At 42.7% G+C, this 24,494-nt stretch overlaps 1 protein-coding gene across 2 annotated transcripts; it reads left to right on the top strand.

The window, feature by feature from the left end:
- LOC143300381 (protein IMPACT-like) lies at nt 1-24,388 on the top strand. Of its 2 annotated transcripts, XM_076614000.1 has the most exons (12): nt 1-154; nt 1,194-1,322; nt 2,988-3,040; nt 4,022-4,084; nt 5,380-5,465; nt 8,777-8,914; nt 12,740-12,834; nt 13,272-13,345; nt 15,067-15,163; nt 16,414-16,548; nt 19,439-19,517; nt 24,026-24,388. In XM_076614000.1, exons 1-11 carry the CDS (start codon nt 71-73, stop codon nt 19,478-19,480), a joined length of 996 nt encoding a protein of 331 aa, XP_076470115.1. In that variant the 5' UTR covers nt 1-70; the 3' UTR covers nt 19,481-19,517; nt 24,026-24,388. The 2 variants fall into 2 exon arrangements, with proteins under 2 accessions (XP_076470115.1, XP_076470114.1); XM_076613999.1 differs by lacking the exon at nt 24,026-24,388 and having other exon boundaries at nt 19,439-19,656.
- Nucleotides 24,389-24,494: the final 106 nt, after the last annotated feature.

Here is a 24,494-nt window from a genome sequence, read left to right as displayed (position 1 = left end):
ATGGCCGAAAAGTACACGTTGTTATAGTTGTCCTTCACATAGATGATAGAAAAGGCGATATCTTGAATCTATGATTTTAGATAAGCAGATAATTTGGCAGAGGGAGACCGCAATTTCGTTGTATAACATGGCTGAAGATTGCATTGCCAGACAGGTTGGTGGAATATAATCTTGGCAGAAGACTGAGATGATGAGTGAGACTGAGAAGCGTAAGTGCGACACGAACACATCGATATGTTGTTAATCACTGCAAAACACATGACATGTATTAGATTTAAAGTCTACATTTAATTTCATTGAACACATGGACAAGTTAGAGGACATGTATTTTAGATTGTTTACTAACGATGACAAACGCAAGAAACGCAGTTTAAGTTCCACGCTTCGGAAGTACTGCGTATCTCCACCTCTCTGACTTGTATCAGTCTGTGTGTTTCCCATACTCCCTCGTCTCATCCTCTCTCTTTTTCGCCCACTTATGATTAATTAGGATGAAGGTTTATGGTTAATCAGAATGAAGGTTTATGGTTGATCAGAAGGAAGGTTTATGATTAATCAGGATGAAGGTTTATGGTTGATCAGAAGGAAGGTTTATGATTAATCAGGATGAAGGTTTATGGTTGATCAGAAGGAAGGTGGCAGAATAGTTAAGATACTTTTCGCCAATACAGTGCCCTTGAGGGTATGGACTCAATCCCATTCTCGCCCTTTCTCCCAAGATTGACTGGAAAATTAAACTGTCTTGTCTTTCAGATGAGACGATAAACGAAGATCCTGCGTGCAGCACACTCTTGGTGAACTGAAAAAGAACCCATGACAACAAAAAAGTTGTCCTCTCGCAAAATTCTGTCGAAGGAAATCTGGACAATGATAGACCTGTACACAAAATTTTAATAAGCATGCACTAAAGCCTGACTAGCACGTTGGGTTGTGCTGCTGGTCAGGTATTTGTCTAGAGATGTGATGTAGCATATACAGATTTTTCTGAATGCAGTGATGTCTCCTTGAGAAACTGAAACTGATAGACTTGAGTTATACTAGTATGTGAATAACTGTACTGGAAATTTTGATAGATTCAACTTTTATACATCATACATGCATGCAGTACATTGATGAAGACACTTGTGAGTTAACAGATAATGCATGCTATTGTTTAATGCTGTTTCATTAATTTTTATATCTACTGTTCCCAGAGAGATGAAATCGAGGCAGTGTCAGCGATATACGGTGATGAGTGGTGTGTCATTGATGAAACGTCACGCATTTTCTGCATCTGCATCGTTGACCAGACACCTGATCCTAACTGGACAGCTAATCTTCAGGTAACAGACACAAGGGAACACACCTGACCAAATTTGCTATGCTTCATGATGCATGATTCATGATGGATGTTAGAATTTTTATACACACAGTGAATCTTTAATAAATTGCTTCTGTCATCCTGAGCTATTGTGATATTTTGCAGTTATCATGATAGTAATTCATCCATGATACTGGAAAACAAAGATTTCATTAGGGGAACCTTGTGTGTGTGTGTTTGCATGCATGTGCGTGTGTTTGTTTTTTGAGATAGTAATTTCTCAAAAACTGGAATATATTCTATATGGTTTTAAAGCACTTTTTAATCTATACCATTCCAGCATCTTTAATGTTAGGGGACTTCATAGCATGAATATTTCAGATTTCAGCCATAACCTCCCAGTAGCCAGTCTTTTTTTCTGACCTCTCATATTATATACTTTTTTTTTTTTACCTGGTTGTAGGTCATCACTCCTTTTCCAGAAGAAACACCAGTTAGAAGCCTTGTGCACATGTGTGCTGAATACCTGAATGTGCTTTCTATGAGTTTATATTTTCAAAGTCTTCTGTTTACTGAAACAAAAACAACAACAAAAAACTTGTTTGCAGACCATTGCATATGTTCTTTTTCAGAAAATGTTGGAAATTATATTTGCACCTAATGTACATGTGTCTGGATGTCCAATATATATATCTCTCTCTATATATATAGATATATATGTGTGTGTGTGTGTGTGTGTGTGTGTGTGTGTGTGGGTGTGTATACATTGTATATGTGCATATACTATATGATGGTATTCTTGCACATGAGCATTTATGTGATTTTGTTTATACATGTGCATGAGTGAGTGTCAGTTTGAAATCAAAAGAACACATTGTTTAGCATAAGTATGGAACTTGATTGTGCTTGTAAGTGCACCAGTCGTAATCTGATACACATCCATCTAGTCTTGGGAGACTGTTGATACAGTGTCAGGTGTGTGTGGCTGGACAGGTCAGTGCAGGAGTTACAGTCCCTAAGACATTGCATGAAGGTGAAGTCTGATACTGGTCTGTCTGGCTTTTGGGTCTTTCTCCTCAGTGTCTTTGCCACGGAAGGCTGAGCGAACATCTCTTCTCATTTGGAGAGGCTTTTGTATTTGTATTTCTTTTTATCACAACAGATTTCTCTGTGTGAAATTTGGGCTGCTCTCCCCAGGGAGAGTGTGTCGCTACACTACAGCGCCACCCATTTCTTAATGTTTTTTCTTGCATGCAGTTTTTTTTTTAATTTGTTTTTCCTATTGAAGTGGATTTTTCTACCGAATTTTGCCAGAAAGAGCCCTTTTGTTGCCATGGGTTCTTTTACGTGCGCTAAGTGCATGCTGCACCCTGGACCTCAGTTTATCGTCTCATCCGAATTACTAGTGTCTAGACCACCACTCAAGGTCTAGTGGAGGGGGAGAAAATACCGGCGGCTGAGCCGTGATTCAAACCAACTAGGCGGACACGTTACCTCTAGGCCATCACTCCACACACTGTATGCCCCCAAGGCAGTCTATCTGAGGCTGCTGTTTCCCAGGTGTTTAGAAAGACACTCAAGGCCTTCAGATCAGTCTTCTAATCAGTACAGAGTCTTTTGTATGATGAGTTATTTTTTTATTATTTTTTTTTCAAAATATTTACCAGTGCTTTCTTTTCCTTTTCAGATTCATTTACCAGAAGATTATCCTCTGCGTTCTCCACCAGTGTTTCAGATCAAGTAAGTTTGACTGCTCAGCACTGTTCATTGACATGGCTCTGTTGTCCTCATGGGGCATGTTAGCATCTGATTATGTTCCATATCATAGTTGCTGTTTCAATATTTCTTTTAAAAAACCCAACTTTTTAAACTTCAAATTGTTTTTGTTTGTGTGTTTATGCATATTGTGATGTACATTGATGTGCATATGCATGTATGTGCAATATTTGGGTGGTTTTGCTCATGAGGTTGTAAATATTTGAGTTATTTGTGTGTGTGTATGTGTGTGTGTGTATGTATGTGTGCATGTGTGCGCGCGTGTGTGTGTGTGTGTGTTTTCTTTGATTATGAGTCTGTTACACCATGTTCTTTCCCATGGATGGGCAATTTTCTATAAAAAGCTACAGATTTCAGGAAATCTGGAAGACAAAAGCCTGAAAAGGACTTTTCTCTAGATTCATGTGTGTTTGGAAATTATATAAATATTGCAACAAAATTGACTTATATACAGCTGTGGAAAAATGGCTTTTAGGAGGGTCAGGAGGCACATCAAAATGTGCAAAACCACAGCCCGCATTGACATCATTTCATCTTTTTCACAAACATGATATAAATCTATTAAAGTTTAAAAGTTCAAACTTTGCCTATCTTCATCATGACTTTTCGTCTTTAATAAATTGTAACAAAATCAACAAACACATTTTCTGGTGTAATATACATAATAACCATGTCAGACAAGCTCAGTTCTGTTGGAAAAATTATGATTGGTGGATTGTAATGCTCTCCCACTCCCAGCAGTGCAGACTGACTATCACCACATGTCTAACTGATCAAGGATGTCATTCCAAAAAGGATGGTTAGTGAATGGTTCTTTCACATTCTTTTAACAGTCCTTCAATCATACTGCCAGTTTTTTTTTAGCAAAAAGTGGAATTTCACTTTAGTTCATATTCCAGCTTTGGATCTACTGGAAGCTTTTTATGTACATGTTGTTTTTTTCAGTGCTCCATGGTTGCGTGGAATGGAACGACAGAATTTGGAAGATCGACTTTCTGATATATACTGGTGAGTAACTTATGGTTTCGTATTGTATCGTGGCCACCTGTACAGCTGTTATCCTTGTTTGTTTGAATTCAGTCCCAGATCATTTGGACTGATGTTTGTCTCAAAAATTACAGTTTATGTACAGCTGTACAACATCACACAGACACCAAATATGCAGGTATTTCTTGCCACGTGTGGCACACACAGACACACACACATGTGGTACACACACACACACACATACACACACACACATGTGGTACACACACACACACACACACACACACACACACACACACACACTCTCTCTCTCTCTCTCTCTCTCACTCTCTCTGTCTCACTCATTTTATATAATAGTCAATCTCCAACACGAAAGGCAAATAGGGCAAACATCTAACTGGGAAAACAAATATGAAGAGGAGCAAGCACTTCAAAGCATGCTCTTCAACACTGACCAATCTATACTGTGTGTGGAAGTTGTGAGGGAGCCCATGATGAGGTCACTGATACTGTCATGATAACAGTACAGTTGGTTTCCAGTCACAGTCACACACACTGGGCAAAGTTCACATGCCAGCAAACCACCCACTCAACCACTGATAGCTTTGTTATGCAACAGCTGTGTGTCTGAGTAAAGGGCACTGGAGGCAAGAGGGTCTGAGCTTTGGGGGGTGGGGGGTGTGGGGGGGCGGGTGTATGATGGTGAGGACACTCACCAATTCTTAAAAAAATCAAATGATTGAATAATGAATGTAAGCACTCATGTGTATTTCATGTTGGTTTTTTTTTGTCACGAAGTCCTTGCCCTTTTGCTGGGTTTAGCCGAGTCTAAACTAGTTTAATTAAATAATTCATGGCAAAATCAAGTCATATTTGTGGTGAAAGAAATGTACTTGCCCACGCACACACACACACACACACACAAACAAACATGCACACACACACACATGCAAGTATGCATGCACACACATATGTGTATGCATTTAAGTATGCATGCATGCACAGTGCATGCATGTCACTTCACAAACACCGACATGCAATCTCTCTCTCTCTCACACACACACTCACACACATACACAAACACATAACAATTATCACCAGCTATAAAGAACTGCAACAAGGGAGTTGTCCTTACCGCACTTTTAAAAAGCAGCAATAACAGCAACAACAACAAAATGCACTTTTGATGGTAAGAGTACTATGATAGTAAACATATGTAAACACAGCTTGAATTTTTACACAGAGAAGTATGTTGACCAAAGGTTTACACCACACAGTCTGTTTGACATACACTATTGTCTTGTGTTTTTGTACAGTGAAAATCTGGGTGAAGATCTGATTTATCTTTGGGTGGAAGCAATTCGTGAACTGTTACAGAATAAAGCCGGCGACAGTTTGAGAGGTAAGTTGTCTGCAGTCATCTAGCTTTATTTCATTGTTAACTGTGGAGTATAGCCAACAACCCTTAAAAATAGTTCTGGCACGGTGGTCAAGGAATGTAAGCTGCCACCCCTTCTCAGACTGATGAGCACCACTCTGTCTGTCTCTGCCTCTCTGGCGCTGTCCTTGTATGCACTGACCCCTTTGATAACTTTCATCCTGACTGTTTCTTTGAAGACCTCACACAGCAGTAATTTTTTTCTTCTGGTCCTGGTCTTGGTGTGATGTGGTTTTGAGTGCATGTTTTGTTTTGGAGAGGCCGTTTGACGTGTGTGTGTGGCGGTGTGCTGGGGAGTGTCCTTGCGTTCTTGTGTGTGTGTGTGCGTGTGTGTGTGTGCCTGAGTGCGTGTTGCAGGGATGTGTTTTCTGGAGGGTGTCATGGGTTGGTGGGTGGCTTCCAGCTTCCCTGTGTGTGTGTGTGCCTGAGTGCGTGTTGCAGGGATGTGTTTTCTGGAGGGTGTCATGGGTTGGTGGGTGGCTTCCAGCTTCCCTGCGTGTGTGTGTGTGCCTGAGTGCGTGTTGCAGGGATGTGTTTTCTGGAGGGTGTCATGGGTTGGTGGGTGGCTTCCAGCTTCCCTGCGTGTGTGTGTGTGCCTGAGTGCGTGTTGCAGGGATGTGTTTTCTGGAGGGTGTCATGGGTTGGTGGGTGGCTTCCAGCTTCCCTGCGTGTGTGTGTGTGCCTGAGTGCGTGTTGCAGGGATGTGTTTTCTGGAGGGTGTCATGGGTTGGTGGGTGCTTTCCAGCTTCCCTGTGTGTGTGTGTGTGCCTGAGTGCGTGTTGCAGGGATGTGTTTTCTGGAGGGTGTCATGGGTTGGTGGGTGGTTTCCAGCTTCCCTGTGTGTGTGTGTGTGTGGGGGGGGGGGGGATGGGGGAGGGACGGGGGCAGGGGGGGGGGGGGGTTGGAGATGGGTGTTGATGGGGCAGGAGGGGAGTGGGGAACAAAATGTAAAGTGCTTTTAGCAGTATTTCGGGAGAAACGTGCTATATAAATATCCATTATTGTTATTGTTATTAAGACCTCTCTGTACTGTAGTGTACAGTTACTAAGTTAGAATAGGATAAAATGTTCAAAAGTACAGTTAGTGTTCTTTCTGGATGTATTATTGCAATGACTTTCATTGTTCTATAATCACTACAACAGTCTGTCAAAGTTGAAAACTTTCCCAGTTTTCAACAAATTTATGATCAGTTGATCAGATGCATTTCTGAACACACCAATCATGAAAGGGGCTGCTTGAGATGGAATTGTTCTGTTTCCAGCACACTAATTTAGGTTTAACAAATACTTATTCCTGGAGGCGAGCAAATGCTATGATTTGGACTGTTATTATGTTAATGTAGATCTGAGTGTGGAATGGGTCATTTGGATACAAATCAGGGGATTAAATTCTCATTTCTGACATGCTCACATTTTGATGTGCCAGTACGTGTGTATGCGCTTTACTTTTCACACTGAACTGATTTTGACAGGGAAGACAATCACATGCGCACACGCACACACACATGCATGCACGCGGACACACACGGACACACACAGACACACACATACTCACACACAAACACACACATGCACATGCAAACACACACACACACACACATGAACCCATGCACACTAATTTTTACATCGCTCGCACACACACACACACACATACTGACACAGATGCCCCCTACCCCACACATCTTCAGACACACTCACGTGCACATGCACAGATACACATGCGCTCATGCATGCGCACACACACACTCACACTCACACACACACACACACACACACATACACACAGAGATCTATGTACTTGTTCAGTGTTGGATATTTACTGTATCATAAATGTAGGAAGTTGCTGTGACCTATTTCACATGCCCAAAGTGAACGCTATGTATAGGGCTTTTAGAATCATCGTCTCATAGACCAAGACTACGTTCAGCTGGCACTGCTTTTGGTGCAGAGTATCACCAATGCTGAGCCTGGCTGGCTGAACATGATCAGTGAGAAAAAATAGATTCCTTGTGACTTCAGATTTATACAGTACCAGCCGGCTGCCTCTTCATTGAACAGGATCAGGATGTCCATCCACCATGCTGTTACATTTAGACATGCGCTGTTGGTCATATGGCCTGTGGGGATAACTCATTAGAAGAAGACAACAGGAGAGAGAGAGAGAGAGAGAGAGAGAGAGAGAGGAAACAAAACGAAACAAAATTATATTTCACCAGGGTAATGAGATAAGCAAGTACACATGCTTTTTTCCACCCAGCCCTGGACAAAGAGAGAAAAAAGAAGAAAACACACACACACACACACACACACAAAGAGAGAGAGAGAGGGGTACATAGCACAATACAAACACACACACACACACACACACACACACACACACAAAGAGAGAGAGAGAGAGGGAGAGAGAGAGGTACATAACACAACACAAACACACACACACACACACACACACACACACACACACACACACACACACAAAGAGAGAGAGAGAGAGGGAGAGAGAGAGGTACATAATACAACACAAACACACACACACACACACACACACACACACACACACACACACACACACACAGACACACAGGGGCACATCTTGGTTCTTAACATCCTGTTATTGAGAAAGAGTAGGCTGTCAATGACAAGGACATCATATCATCACCAGTCTCAGTGATATTTTTTTCCACAGATATTAAGTACGCATAGTCTTAGAGTATCTGTCAAGTTCTGAACCCAGAATGTAAAGACATTTAGATGTGTAAATATTGTAGGATAAAATATTGTATCTGACTACATTTCCATGAGGGAAAGAGGGGGAACATAGATTTATGAATGGAGTGAAGTGTGAACACTGGACATTTCCATTCCTTGGGAAGGAACTGTAACCTTTTTACTCTGGTGCTGTGGCTGCCCATTCCTCTTACTGGGCTGTCCACATTGGTGGGCACTGGTGTGTAAGTAGGAAAAAAGGCAAATTTGGAATAGTATTCTAAAAAGAAAAAAACAAACAAACAAAATCTTGAGTATATATCATATATTAGCATACATTTAGACTGTATAGATGACCCCAATTGTTTTCAAGTTTCTTTCAAAAGTCAATATTATCAGCCAGGAAAAGGCCTCCAAATGCTTTACATATTGACAAAAACCAATTTCTGGTCCGCCTCCCAGCCTATGTACTACATACATGTGTGAAAAATGTGCATAGGTATATGGAGGTCAACAAAGAATCTGTACACATTCAAAATGCAAGTCAGCGGCTTTTGTGTGTTGAACAGATGGTTGTGAAGAAGATGGCAGCAAAGGCACCATTCAGTCGACGGAAGTGGATGATGCTGACGATGAGTTTGACCTGGCTGTGTTGGAGGGGGAGGTGATATCGTCACTGCAGGACATGGCCATCAAGTCAGGGGAAGGTCAGTTTCCATGCTCCTCCACTTCTGTACTTGGGGTGAGTCCTGTCAATGTCTTCAGTGTCGGCAGATTTATGGGGGCTGTTGTTTGAGGGACGTGGCTGCGGCCTCCACTCTGGGAGGGACGCTCACTCAGTCTGGCTCCGTGACTAAGCCGTTATTGTCGTTAGTAGGGGGCTTAATAGGTGGTGTCCTAAGTACATTAAATCAGAACAGGCACCACTGAACACCACCGAAGTGACTCAGCAGCAGTGCAGGGTCTCCTCTGGTGTGTGGCCTCCTGGCAACCTAACAATGATGGTTCCCTGTGGACTGCCAATGCTGGAACTGTGACGGACAAACCCGGGTGTGGCTGTGTATGGGGGAATCTAATTGAGCGGCGTGGGAGTAATGCTACTGAAACAGTGCAGATGATGGGGCAGCAAAAAAACAACAACAAAAAACAAACAAAACCCCCCAAAAAAGTCAGGGGAAGGTACAGATGGATTCTCACCGACCTGGGGATGGACACTGCTACTTGTTTTGTCTGCTTTTAGCTCTATGTGTACACTACTGTCGGCACCTGCTTTTAGCTCTATCACGTGTACACTACTGTCAGCACCTGCTTTTAGCTCTGTCATGTGTACACTACTGTTAGCACCTGCTTTTAGCTCTGTCATGTGTACACTACTGTCAGCACCTGCTTTTAGCTCTATCATGTGTACACTACTGTCAGCACCTGGTTTTAGCTCTGTCACGTGTACACTACTGTCAGCACCTGCTTTTAGCTCTGTCATGTGTACACTACTGTTGGCACCTGGTTTTAGCTGTCACATGTACACTACTGTCAGCACCTGCTTTTAGCTCTATGTGTACACTACTGTCAGCACCTGGTTTTAGCTGTCACATAGGCACTACTCTCGGCACCTGGTTTTAGGTCTGTCACGTGTACACTACTGTCAGCACCTGGTTTTAGCTCTGTCACGTGTACACTACTGTTGGCACCTGCTTTTAGCTCTATGTGTACACTACTGTCAGCACCTGGTTTTAGCTCTGTCACGTGTACACTACTGTCAGCACCTGGTTTTAGCTCTGTCATGTGTACACTACTGTTGGCACCTGCTTTTAGCTCTGTCATGTGTACACTACTGTCAGCACCTGCTTTTAGCTCTATGTGTACACTACTGTCAGCACATGGTTTTAGCTCTGTCACGTGTACACTACTGTCAGCACCTGCTTTTAGCTCTGTCATGTGTACACTACTATTGGCACCTGCTTTTAGCTCTGTCATGTGTACACTACTGTCAGCACCTGTTTTAGCTCTGTCACATGTACACTACTGTCAGCACCTGCTTTTAGCTCTATGTGTACACTACTGTCAGCACCTGCTTTTAGCTCTGTCACGTGTACACTACTGTCAGCACCTGGTTTTAGCTCTGTCATGTGTACACTACTGTCAGCACCTGGTTTTAGCTCTGTCACATGTACACTACTGTCAGCACCTGCTTTTAGCTCTGTCACATGTACACTACTGTCAGCACCTGCTTTTAGCTCTATGTGTACACTACTGTCAGCACCTGGTTTTAGCTCTGTCACGTGTACACTACTGTCAGCACCTGGTTTTAGCTGTTACATGAGCACTACTCTCGGCACCTGGTTTTAGGTCTGTCACGTGTACACTACTGTCAGCACCTGGTTTTAGCTCTGTCACGTGTACACTACTGTCAGCACCTGGTTTTAGCTCTGTCACGTGTACACTACTGTCAGCACCTGGTTTTAGCTCTGTCACGTGTACACTACTGTCAGCACCTGGTTTTAGCTCTGTCACGTGTACACTACTGTCAACACCTGCTTTTAGCTCTGTGTGTACACTACTGTCAGCACCTGGTTTTAGCTCTGTCACGTGTACACTACTGTCAGCACCTGGTTTTAGCTGTCACATGTACACTACTGTCAGCACCTGGTTTTAGCTCTGTCACGTGTACACTACTGTCAGCACCTGGTTTTAGCTCTGTCATGTGTACACTACTGTCAGCACCTGCTTTTAGCTCTGTCACGTGTACACTACTGTCAGCACCTGCTTTTAGCTCTGTCACGTGTACACTACTGTCAGCACCTGGTTTTAGCTGTCACATGTACACTACTGTCAGCACCTGGTTTTAGCTCTGTCACGTGTACACTACTGTCAGCACCTGGTTTTAGCTCTGTCATGTGTACACTACTGTCAGCACCTGGTTTTAGGTCTGTCACGTGTACACTACTGTCAACACCTGGTTTTAGCTCTGTCATGTGTACACTACTGTCAGCACCTGCTTTTAGCTCTGTCATGTGTGGACATTACTGTCGGCACTGGAGTCAGCAATGTTCTGCCACAGGTGTGGTTTGAAGCATTGTTTGACAGAAATGTTCATTTGTCGCCTCATCCATGATACCATTACTGTAATAGTTGACATAATTGATGCTGTTGCTATGTTACAAATGGTTTATTTATTATTAATGTCATCTTAAATTATCATGATTACTGAAACCAATAATGTGTAAACATTGATTGATTGAATGATTGGACAAGTTTTTTTTCTGTATTTGTTGATGTTGTTGTTGTTACTGGTTGTTTTTTTGTTGTTGTTTTGTTTTGTTTAGTTTTTGTCCTGTTTTGTCTTTCTCTCTGTAGTGAATGCTACTGTTCGTTTTATATTGTTTGTTTCACACTGTTCTTTGTATTGTATACATGTCTTTGGAAAATTTAAAAAAAAAGTAAAAAAAAGAAAAGAAAAGAAAGAAGAAATGTTGATTTGTTTTCACACCACGCCTGTCCAACTGGCTTCAGAGGGTAACCTCGATACCATTCTGATTCATAACAGACGCATTTTAACAATGCACTTGGTGTGCCATGTCATAAGTTCTGTTGGTCATAGGTTACGTTTAGTTTGTCATGTAAAAGTCCTTGAATATGTTTGTTTTTTCTTTTCCGACTTACTGATGTTTTCCTAATTGCCTTTCTTATCATCACAGGAGGTATTTTCAGTGTCAATAATGTTGTTGCTGACATATGTCTTCTCATATATTTGTTGTCTGTCCACAACCAAGTGATTTAGACACAGTTAAAAGGAATTTGAAATAAAAACAACAACAACAACACCACTGAATGACAAATGACATCTTCAGTTAATATTACATTTTGCTGAGAATCACAACATACACTTACAGAAAACAGCAGCACGCACTGAAATTTGTTCCTTAAAACATTCAGAATATGGCTGTATTTGCAAGAAAATAGTTTTCATGACTTCATTTTAGTGGAAGGTGGCACTTTCTGAAGCACTTCCTGTAAAAGTGAATAACTTTCTCCTTTGGTCAAGAATGTTCATGGATAATGCGTCCTAGCTGTCGTTTTTGGTGAGAGCAGCATGGCTTGTGGCTGTGCAGACTATCGTAGCAGTCTCTGTAGCAAAGGCCACTTGGTCACTAACAAAAACTTTAACTTGTTTCAGAAAAGACTGAACACGAGGGAACCCAGTCAGAATGTAGCCCAATACTTTTAGACTACTATAGTATTCACAATACAGGACTTTATGAATGTGTGTGTGTGTGTGTGTGTGTGTGTGTGTGTGTGTGTGTGTTGTATGGTGTGGTGTGTGGTGTGTTGTGGTGTGGTGTGGTGTGGTGTAGGTGTGGGTGTGGGTGTGTGTATGTGGGTGGGTGGGTGCGTGCGTGTGTGTGTGTGTGTGTGTGGGTGCGCGTGTGCGTGTTGTTAGGCGCGCGCGCGTGTGTGTGTGTGTACATATTACTGCATGTAGATAGATTTGTGTGTCTTTGTTAAAAATTGAAAGGAAGCTCTTTTGTTCCCAGAATATGAGTGTCCTGAGATATTTCACGGAGACACACTAACAGACCGGCGAAGTACTTTCCAGCCCCACCTGGCTCCTGTGTTTTTCAAACAGCAGGTAAGTCATCACACACCTTGCCTCGCCTTCACTGTGTCATTCGTCATCTGAATTAATCCTCTATTCATTTCAGACCTAAACATTTATAAAATGCCATCTGGTAAAGCTTTGGTTCAGATAACATGATCCCAACAGATTCACAATATCGTATATTGGGCAGCTGTTCCTCTGGACAGAAAGAAGGAAAGAAGAGGGGAATCCTTCAGTGTAGTTGCCTACATGAGTTCTGAAGACAGTCATACAAAGGAGGGATCAGCCAACATATTTTTGTAAATACCGTTGTGAATGACAGACAGTCACACATGTGCGCACATATGGGCGGACAAACGAACACATTCTGTCTCTCTCTGTTGAGAGAACACAATAAACAATTCAGTATACAGTGTTTTCTGGTGAAAGAAATGCTTGAACATCATCATATTTTTTCCTGTTTTCAGGTCAGACTTGTTCTGGACAAGCTGATGGAGAATAAGAAGATTGCCAATGCAACACACAACATGGTGGCGTATAGGTGGGAACTTCATGTTTGTTTCTGCTTTTTCTTTCTTTTTGTTCACGCTTCTTTTCCCCTCAAAAGTAATCATTTGGTGTTTTCACTGTGCTTTCCTGGATTCTGTGAATTTAAGGGTTCAAAAGGCTAAAGTTTCCATAGCCTGCAGTGACGGGGGTAGTGACCTATTCATTTCATTGTGTCTAGGGCTCTGTGGAGGGAAGTGGGGGCCATTCATTTTCTTCTGCAGCTTTTGATGGTCCCAGCGGAAGACAGACATGATGTGAAGCCCTGTGTGGTGTGTGGTGCAAACAGACCTCCAGTGCTGTCAGTCATCCATGCAGCAGCACCACAGTTCAGCCAGTCATGTGCCATGCTTAGCAAGACCTGTGTGGTGTGTGGTGCAAACAGACCTCCAGTGCTGTCAGTCATCCATGCAGCAGCACCACAGTTCAGCCAGTCATGTGCCATGCTTAGCAAGACCTGTGTGGTGTGTGGTGCAAACAGACCTCCAGTGCTGTCAGTCATCCATGCAGCAGCACCACAGTTCAGCCAGTCATGTGCCATGCTTAGCAAGACCTGTGTGGTGTGTGGTGCAAACAGACCTGCACTGCTGTCAGTCATCCATGCAGCAGCACCACAGTTCAGCCAGTCATGTGCCATGCTTAGCAAGACCTGGAAACCTGTCGGTCTCCCTGGCTGAGAGAGCAGCACCCATGAAGGTTTGCACTTTGGGGAAAAAATGTAAGGCAACTGACATTGTTGTCAGTGCCAGTCTGACCAGTGATATCCCGGTTGCAGTAGCCGAGTGGTTAAAGTGTTGGACTTTCAATCATTTATCTGAGGGTTCCTGGTTTGGATCTCGGTAACGGCACATGGTGGGCAAAGGGTGGAGATTTTTCTGATATCCCAGGTCAACATATGTGTAGACCTGCTTATGCCTGAACCCCCTTCATGTGTATATGCAAGCAGAAGATAGAACATGCACATTAAAGATCCTGTAATCCATGTCAGTGTTCGGTGCGTTTTGGAAACAAGAACATACCCAGCATGCACACCTCTGAAAACGGAGTATGGCAGCCAACATGGCAGGGTAAAAATGGTCATTTATATAAAAGCCCACTTGTGTACATACAAGTGAACATGGGAGTTGCAGCCCATGAACAAAGAAGAAGAAGAAGAAGAAGAAGAAGAAGAAGACATACATATGCATCCCTTACTCTTTGAAGATGGAAAGGATGCAAAAAACATGCTAACTGAACGGACCCCTGGAACATTCTAGATATTTCAAGAACAAACACATAGAAAGAGTGAATATCCTGAATCAGAGCTTCAGTCTGCTGCTAGAATGATCTGTAGTTTCCCTTGGCCACTTCTTGGCCTGGAAACATTCATGATTTGACTGGAAGGTATGCCTGCCTGTGTGTGTGTGTGTGTGTGTGTGTGTAGCAGTGCACATCTGATTGTGCAGCACTGGAGGGACCCTCTGAAGTGGTCAGGGACCCCCTTGGATTACAGTACAAAGGTCCCAAGGACTTTCAGGATTTCTGTCTGATCAGATGCCCTGCTTTTATCCTAATCTCAAGAAATTCTTTTTCTTTGTCTGATGCTTTCAGGGTAAGTGGATCTCAACTAAGTCGGTTTGATTGTTTGTTTGTTTTGTTTTGTTTGATTGTTTGTTTGTTTTGTTTTGTTTGATTGTTTGTTTTGTTTGATTGATTGTTTGTTTGTTTTGTTTTCAGAATAGTTCAGAATGACAAGGGTGCCCCCCGAGTGTTCCAAGGATGTGACGATGACGGTGAGACTCACGCCGGCTCACGCATGTTGCACCTTTTACAGGTAAAAAGATCATTCTTGGTGGGTTTTTCATTTTACTTATATACTCAGGACGAATAGTTTTCTCTCTTGCTTTTCCCTTCAGACGACCCATTTGTTAGGGTTAGGGAAAAAATCACAAAAAATACAAAACATAAAGTAACTGAACGAAACTCGCTGGACTTGACTTACTGACCCCTCTCCTCACGTCGTGTGTACACCCACGCCCCTCCCTCTTCACTGCCCTCAGAAGCTGAGTCACTGTCAGTTCCTTCTTGCTGGTAGCTTTCTTCACTGCAGATACTTTATTCAACGTCTTCATCATCTTCGTTGATGTTGAAACCTTCAGTTTGAAGCATTTCAGTCACTTCAGCAGCAGTAAAACGCTGCTGTCGTGATATAGTTTGCTCCAAAAATTTCCACTTGTATCGCCTGTGATGTCATTTTTGATACGTATGCAGATTAGCTTCTTATGTGGGGTGCTGAGGTCAGTGGCTTGCCAATGAGTGTGTTGTTATGGAATCACATGATGAAACTTTCCATTCGACCCTTGACACATTCGCAATGCCCGGTGTAGTTGCGATTGTTATGCTACCCCATGAGGGAAATGTGGACAAATTTTTAATTGTCGAAATCGCTATAGCATGCTGTCCGGAACGCTGCCTTATGTCAGGAACACTGTAACGTTCCATCATCCGGAATGAGTTTTAAGTCTGCATGAAAGCAATAATGAAAGAAAACAATAAGTATAGAAAAAAATTAAAGGCAAGTAATCTGTGAAAAGAGAGAGAGTTTGTTTTCACAGACAAGCTCTCAGTAACACATGAAAGGGGCTGGCAATCAGAACTGATTTTGCATGCCTTAAATGTTGCATAGATCTTGGTTATTTTTGCTTAAAAAAAATCTGTCAAAAAAAAAATCACCACTGGGGGAAAATACAGCATCCCTCCAAGTAAAATTAGCGAATAAATCAGCATGTTGATTGCATCTTCCCATCAAAACGTAAGTGTTGTCCTCTGGCAAAATTCTGCAGGAAAAATTCACCGTGATGGGTACACTAATGTATATGCATGCACTCAAAGCCAGACTAGCATGTTGGGTTATAGCTGGTGAAGCATCTGTCCAAGATGTGGTGTAGCGTACGTGGATTTGTCTGAATGCAGTAATGCCTCGTTGACAAACTAAAACTGCAAAGTACCTAGAGCCCTATGTAAAGAACAGATGTTATATAGATTCACATTATTATCATTAATTTATTACTACACACTGTGCAGATTGTGAATGCAGAAAACGTGGTGGTGGTGGTATCCAGATGGTACGGAGGGATCCTTCTGGGTCCTGATCGCTTCAAACACATCAGCAACTGTACCCGCTCCATCCTGGAACAGCACGGGTACCTGGCCCATAGGGTAAGTCATAGCTGACCACAGGGTAAGTCATAGCTGGCCCACAGGGTAAGTCATAGCTGACCACAGGCTAAGTCATACCTGGCCCACAGGGTAAGTCATACCTGACCCATAGGGTAAGTCATACCTGACCCACAGGGTAAGTCATACCTGACCCACAGGGTAAGTCATAGCTGACCACAGGGTAAGTCATAGCTGACCACAGGGTAAGTCATAGCTGGCCCACAGGGTAAGTCATAGCTGACCACAGGGTAAGTCATACCTGGCCCACAGGGTAAGTCATACCTGACCCACAGGGTAAGTCATACCTGACCCACAGGGTAAGTCATACAATACCTGGCCCACAGGGTAAATCATACAATACCTGGCCCACAGGGTAAGTCATACCTGGCCCACAGGGTAAGTCGTACCTGGCCCACAGGGTAAGTCATACGATACCTGGCCCACAGTGTAAGTTGTACCTGACCCACATGGTAAATTACATGGGTCCTGACATGCCTTGAGTAGTGGTCTGGGTACCAGTCTTTCGGATGATACGATGAACTGAGTGCAGCATGCACTTAGCATAAGTCATACCTGACCCACAGGGTAAGTCGTACCTGACCCACAGGGTAAGTCTTACTTGGCCCGCAGGGTAAATCATACCTGGCCCACAGGGTAAGTCATACCTGACCCATAGGGTAAGTCTTACTTGGCCCACAGGGTAAGTCATACCTGGCCCACAGGATAAGTCTTACCTGGCCCACATGGTCTTTCCTGGCCCACAGGGTAAGTCATACCTGGCCCACAGGGTAAGTCATACCTGACCCACAGGGTAAGTCATACCTGGCCCGCAGGGTAAGTCATACCTGGCCCATAGGGTAAGTCATACCTGGCCAACAGGGGTCTTTCCTGGCCCACAGGGTAAGTCATACCAGGCCAACAGGGTCTTTCCTGGCCCACAGGGTAAGTCATACCAGGCCAACAGGGTCTTTCCTGGCCTATAGGGTAAGTCATACTTGACCCACAGAGTAAATCACACAGGTATCTGGCATGCCCTGAGTGATGGTCTGGGTACCAATCTTTCAGATGAGACTATAAACTGAGTGCAGCATGCACTTTTCTTACAGAACCCAGGGCAACAAAAGGTTTGTCCCTGGCAACATTCTGTAAGAGAAATCCCCTTTGACAGTAAAGGAAATACACATGCAGCCAGTAAAAAGTAAATAATATGTATGGATGGTGCTGCACTGTGCCAGCATGCCCTTCCTGGGGGGAGAGCAGTCTGAATTTCACACAGAGAAATCTGTTGTGACAAAAAGTAATACAGTATAAAGTAAAATACAATGCAACACAACGCAGTACAAGATGAGCACTCGCTGTCAAAAATGCCCCAAATAAAATCTGCAACATCCTGTCACTGTAACTAGCTGCCTTCACTTCCACACCCCATTTCGCTCTTCTGCAGTCATCTCCAGACCCACTTGGTTTCTGTGTTCCCAGGTACAGACACTCCACAGCAGGCTGGCGCTCTTTCTCCATCTCTGGAACTTGCACTAGGAGTGAGCTCCCTCTTTTCAGTTCATCAAATCCCTCCACACGGCTCTTTCAAAGCTAGCCTTAAAATATACCTCTTTCCAAAATAGCTCTCCCTACCCTCCCTCTTTCCATTGATACTTTCTGTAGACTTCAATCTAAATGTATTTATAGGTTTTGTCTTTCATCCTTTTAATTCAGAGTTCTTCATGTTTGTGAAAGTCGGATGTGAAAGCGCTTTGATTAGTCTTTGCACAAGATTTAGTTCTATACGAATGCTTTTTTTGGTTATTTTCAAGTACCACACACACACAGGGCAAGTGAAAATTCCCACCTGTCCAAATTTGTTTTGTATTTTCATTTTTGTATTGCTTAAAGTAAAAATAACAACAAAAACACAAAAAACAACAACAAAAAAACCCCAACAAAAACAAACTAATGTTTTATTTGTTTTTGAAATATGTTTTGATGTGTGGGAGTTTAGACTGGAACTTGTATTTCAACACAGGCATATTTTCATATTCTTCAGTTTCATATTTGTGGTGCTTATTTTAGTAAGGAAATAGAAACATATCGTGCACATGCAAGCATGCACACACATGTGAACATGCACACATACATGTGCGCCCATATACAAACACACACACACATGTACACATAAGCATCTCCCAATCTCCTCATGCGCGTGCACACACATATCAGCAGTACAGAAGAAAATGCACAGGATTCAGTACTAATACTACTGTATTAATACTGTTATAAGTATTATTATTACTTATTATTATTATTATTATTAAATGAATGTAATAGACCCACAACCATGAGAGAGAGAGAGGGGTGTGGGGAGAGGGGGGTGGTGAGAGGGGAAGGAGAAATCAGGATAAAACAGAAAAGGTAGAAAAATACGAAGAAATGCATAACTAACATGAAATTAGATTGAACAGTAACAATTCAATAATGATAATAATAACTAAAACCATTTACACAATTACGAAATACATCAAAGGACTGTAGAAATAGGGCTGTGAACTAATGCCCTTTAAAGTTCTACTATAAGAACCTCGTTAGAAATAAATTCTCAAAAATCATGTGCAGAATAGTTATTTTCTTTGAAATATTTGGGCAAGAAGGTAGGTAAATGCTGACAGTGAAACGATGATGCAAGTCGGACTGCTTACCACAGATGCATGTAACATTTTTACTATATTTGGTCTTCAGCGCACCAAGTTTCATGCATGTAACATTTTTACTATATTTGGTCTTCAGCGCACCAAGTTTTATATGGAAGAAAGTAGAGGTTATTAATCTTGCATTGCAAGCTGATGTGTGTGTGTGTGTGTGTGTGTGTGTGTGTGTGTGTGTGTGTGTGTGTTTTCAGGAAGAGAAGAAAGGACCACGGAGTGGGAAGAAAGGAAAGTAGTGACATGCACTGCACAGCGCCCTTCATAATCATACTGGTAGGTGCCTCTTTACAGGGTGTCTGTGATTGTTGTGCCATGCACTGCACAGCGCCCTTCATAATCATACTGGTAGGGGCCTCTTTACAGGGTGTCTGTGATTGTTGTGCCATGCACTGCACAGCGCCCTTCATAATCATACTGGTAGGGGCCTCTTTACAGGGTGTCTGTGATTGTTGTGCCATGCACTGCACAGCACCCTTCATAATCATACTGGTAGGGGCCTCTTTACAGGGTGTCTGTGATTGTTGTGCCATGCACTGCACAGCGCCCTTCATAATCATACTGGTAGGGGCCTCTTTACAGGGTGTCTGTGATTGTTGTGACATGCACTGCACAGCGCCCTTCATAATCATACTGGTAGGGGCCTCTTTACAGGGTGTCTGTGATTGTTGTGACATGCACTGCACAGCGCCCTTCATAATCATACTGGTAGGGGCCTCTTTACAGGGTGTCTGTGATTGTTGTGACATGCACTGCACAGCGCCCTTCATAATCATACTGGTAGGGGCCTCTTTACAGGGTGTCTGTGATTGTTGTGCCATGCACTGCACAGCGCCCTTCATAATCATACTGGTAGGGGCCTCTTTACAGGGTGTCTGTGATTGTTGTGACATGCACTGCACAGCGCCCTTCATAATCATACTGGTAGGGGCCTCTTTACAGGGTGTCTGTGATTGTTGTGACATGCACTGCACAGCGCCCTTCATAATCATACTGGTAGGGGCCTCTTTACAGGGTGTCTGTGATTGTTGTGACATGCACTGCACAGCGCCCTTCATAATCATACTGGTAGGGGCCTCTTTACAGGGTGTCTGTGATTGTTGTGCCATGCACTGCACAGCGCCCTTCATAATCATACTGGTAGGGGCCTCTTTACAGGGTGTCTGTGATTGTTGTGACATGCACTGCACAGCGCCCTTCATAATCGTCATGGTGCCTCTTTACAGGGTGTCTGTGATTGTTGTGACATGCACTGCACAGCGCCCTTCATAATCATACTGGTAGGGGCCTCTTTACGGGGTGTCTGTGATTGTTGTGACATGCACTGCACAGTGCCCTTCATAATCATACTGGTAGGGGCCTCTTTACGGGGTGTCTGTGATTGTTGTGACATGCACTGCACAGTGCCCTTCATAATCATACTGGTAGGGGCCTCTTTACAGGGTGTCTGTGATTGTTGTGCCATGCACTGCGCACTGCATAGTGCCCTTCATAATCATACTGGTAGGTGCCTCTTTACAGGGTGTCTGTGATTGTTGTGCCATGCACTGCACAGCGCCCTTCATAATCATCATGGTGCCTCTTTACAGGGTGTCTGTGATTGTTGTGCCATGCACTGCACAGCGCCCTTCATAATCATACTGGTAGGGGCCTCTTTACAGGGTGTCTGTGATTGTTGTGACATGCACTGCACAGCGCCCTTCATAATCATACTGGTAGGGGCCTCTTTACAGGGTGTCTGTGATTGTTGTGACATGCACTGCACAGCGCCCTTCATAATCATACTGGTAGGGGCCTCTTTACAGGGTGTCTGTGATTGTTGTGACATGCACTGCACAGCGCCCTTCATAATCATACTGGTAGGGGCCTCTTTACAGGGTGTCTGTGATTGTTGTGCCATGCACTGCACAGCGCCCTTCATAATCATACTGGTAGGGGCCTCTTTACAGGGTGTCTGTGATTGTTGTGCCATGCACTGCACAGCGCCCTTCATAATCATACTGGTAGGGGCCTCTTTACAGGGTGTCTGTGATTGTTGTGACATGCACTGCGCACTGCCCTTCATAATCATACTGGTAGGGGCCTCTTTACAGGGTGTCTGTGATTGTTGTGACATGCACTGCACAGTGCCCTTCATAATCATACTGGTAGGGGCCTCTTTACAGGGTGTCTGTGATTGTTGTGACATGCACTGCACAGCGCCCTTCATAATCATACTGGTAGGGGCCTCTTTACAGGGTGTCTGTGATTGTTGTGACATGCACTGCACAGCGCCCTTCATAATCATACTGGTAGGTGCCTCTTTACAGGGTCTGTCTGTGATGAATCTGATAATGTGATAGACACAATATACATTTCATAACTCCACGCCGTAATGACAGTGTTTCCATTGTAATGAAATGAAGAGATGAAATGACGTAATCTTCTCTGTTGATTGAAACATAGCCAGCAAAGGTTTAGAATAAAATGTAAATGAGATTCTAACTTATCTGAGTATACACAGGCACTGCTCTAGCAGTGAATGAAACATAGATATGGTTTTATAAATGTTTTGAGCATTTATTGAGAATGGGTTTCAAGTCAAATTTTGAATGGCGTTGTGTCTGTGTGTCACTATATGAGTTACAATAGCCACAAGAGACTGAGAAAGCTAATGTGTTGTCTGATCAGGCATCTGCCAGCTACTATGGTCAGTGACTGTGTCAAGAATAAAAATAAAAACAAAAGAATAAAAAAAAAAATATCAAGATGAGTTTTAAAAAATGAACTAAACTCTAACTTGTGGGCAGTGTCCAGCTATGTTACTATAGAATTTTTCAGATTTTTCCCCAAGTTCTTTAAAGTGCCTGTTTATGTGTGAGACATTGATGCACCACATGTGTGTGTGTATGTATGTGTGTGTGTGCAAAGGAAAGTTGTGATCTTTAAAGTGTGAGTGTTTGTGCAAGGCATTTATGCCCACTTATGTGTTTGTATGCATGCATGCATACATTGAAGAGTGTGAAAATCTTCATGTGTTTGGCAAGACTTCTTCCAGAAAACCAATCAAGTAATAAGCACAGGTTTACAGCATGTGAACTGATCACATCTTTTTCTCTTTCCCACTGCACATTTTCATTTTTTTTGAAAACTGAAAGAAATACACTGAATTCCTTTTTGTGTTTAAATAGCCATAGTGTGTATACCATGATAATATACATATATGATTATCCAGACTTGCAGCCATAATTACCCTTTGTATTTGAACGGACTCATACATGTATAAATTCAAATGGTTGGAGAAACTGTATTATGTAATACGCCGAATAAGTACAGTCACTTCAACCCCTACAACGGAACACAATCTAAAGCCAGAACTGTAGTTGCTTAATGTGTGCAGTTACTGTCAGTATTTGTTCTTAATCTGTAAACCTATGTAAAAATATAAACATGTGTGTTTTTCCTTGTGTGTGTGTGTGTGTGTGTGTGTGTGTAGGGTATTGTGTGTGCATGCCCTTGTGTTTTAGATATATTGAGCATTGTTTTATTTTTACGTCAGTTTTAATACATGTATTTTGGACCTCCTTAGTATCATTGTAAAGTGCGTACTGCTCTTTAGTTGTAGAAATGCAATTTAATAATACTAATAATAAGCTCACTCAAAGCTATGTTTTGTATACGACAACACTTGCAACATTGAAATTACATGAGGTGTAATTGTTGTCATGGGGTCAGCACTGTCCAACACAAACTCGTTTTCAGCTTGATTACGATATTTGAAAAAATTGTTTGTTATTGATGTGATACTGAAAAGCGTGCATAAACGTGTCTCTCTCCCTTAAAAAAAATCAGCTGAAAAATAGGTTGGTACCTGAATGACGAAGTGCCAAGATGAACAGTTATTTTGAATGATGAATGGAATCATTTTGGATGGAGGAGTCAGTGCTTGGATTGAAAATGTGTTGGTTTTCCTTTGTTTTCAGTATACCTGGCTTTACTATGTTAATGTCCATTTATTGTTTTTCCTTGTTTTTAATGTGCTTTGTTTTTACTCTGTATGCAATAACTGGTTTTGGTAATGCTGCAAATAAATGTTTATGTCACCATGTATGGAAGTTTGTTGATTTTTTCAGTTAGCAAACCCATGAAGGTCTCATGGTTCTTGATTAAAGAAAAAATCTGAACACATACACACATTGCATGCATACACACCTACACTCACATTATTCATTCTCATGGTTCTTGATTAAAGAAAAAATCTGAACACATACACACATTGCATGCATACGCACCTACACCCACATTATTCATTCTCATGGTTCTTGATTAAAGAAAAAATCTGAATACATACACACATTGCATGCATACGCACCTACACCCACATTATTCATTCAGTGAAATGTGACATCAAGGTCTCAGTCACCATTTCTAAGTCTCAGGTACTGGTGGATTAAGGGCTGAGATTTTTCTCTTCAATTAGCCTGCTTGTGCCTTCATCCCTTCGTGTATAAACACATCAGATCAAATACACAACCCTTGTCACAAAATCCATCTTGATGTAAGTGTGTGTTCATGAGTCAGAAACTGTGCAATGAGAGACTCGTGTATCAAATTCTACTTTCAGTTCTTGTGCACCGAAACCAGTTTAACTTGCTATGAAGGGATATAAGTCTTGCCAGTGACCCTTGAAACATGAGTAATTTCCCTTGACGTGTGTGTTTACTCACAGTGACTGCAGAAGTAGGTACTTAGGTTTGAAACCCAGCTTTCATTTCTGTTCTGTTTGCTTTGTGTTTTTGTCACAGGACAACGGGCGCAATAGCCGAGTGGTTCAAGCGTTGGACTTTCAGTCTGAGGGTCCCAGGTTCGAATCACCGTGACGGCGCCTGGTGGGTAAAGGGTGGAGATTTTTACAATCTCCCAGGTCAACATATGTGCAGACCTGCCAGTGCCTGAACCCCCTTCATGTGTATACACAAGCAGAAGATCAAATACACACGTTAAAGATCCTGTAATTCACGTCAGCGTTCGGTGGGTTATGGAAACAAGAACATACCCAGCATGCACACCCCCGAAAGCGAGTATGGCTGCCTACATGGCGGGTTAAAAACAGTCATACATGTAAAAGCCCACTCACGTAAATACAAGTGAACGTGGGAGTTGCAGCCCACAAACGCAGCAGCAGCAGCAGCAGCAGAAGTTTGTCACAGCACAAACTACCCAATGTGTAGTGTGCAGAATGGAACTGTCATGGTGGTGATGATGCTGGAAAGA

The sequence above is a fragment of the Babylonia areolata genome, chromosome 26 (genome assembly GCF_041734735.1).
Source record: "Babylonia areolata isolate BAREFJ2019XMU chromosome 26, ASM4173473v1, whole genome shotgun sequence".
Classification (NCBI taxonomy): Eukaryota; Metazoa; Mollusca; class Gastropoda; order Neogastropoda; family Buccinidae; genus Babylonia; species Babylonia areolata.
Note: the sequence above shows the minus strand (reverse complement) of the source record. Positions and strands in the feature narration are given on the sequence as shown.

What these genes read in the sequence shown, in the direction of transcription:
- LOC143300381 (XM_076614000.1), top strand. Translation starts at nt 71, where the DNA reads ATGATTTTAGATAAGCAGATAATTTGGCAGAGGGAGACCGCAATTTCG. An exon ending in AAGATTGCATTGCCAGACAG is followed by an intron (nt 155 to 1,193) that starts GTTGGTGGAATA and finishes TACTGTTCCCAG; the next exon opens with AGAGATGAAATCGAGGCAGT. An exon ending in CTGTGTTTTTCAAACAGCAG is followed by an intron (nt 12,835 to 13,271) that starts GTAAGTCATCAC and finishes TCCTGTTTTCAG; the next exon opens with GTCAGACTTGTTCTGGACAA.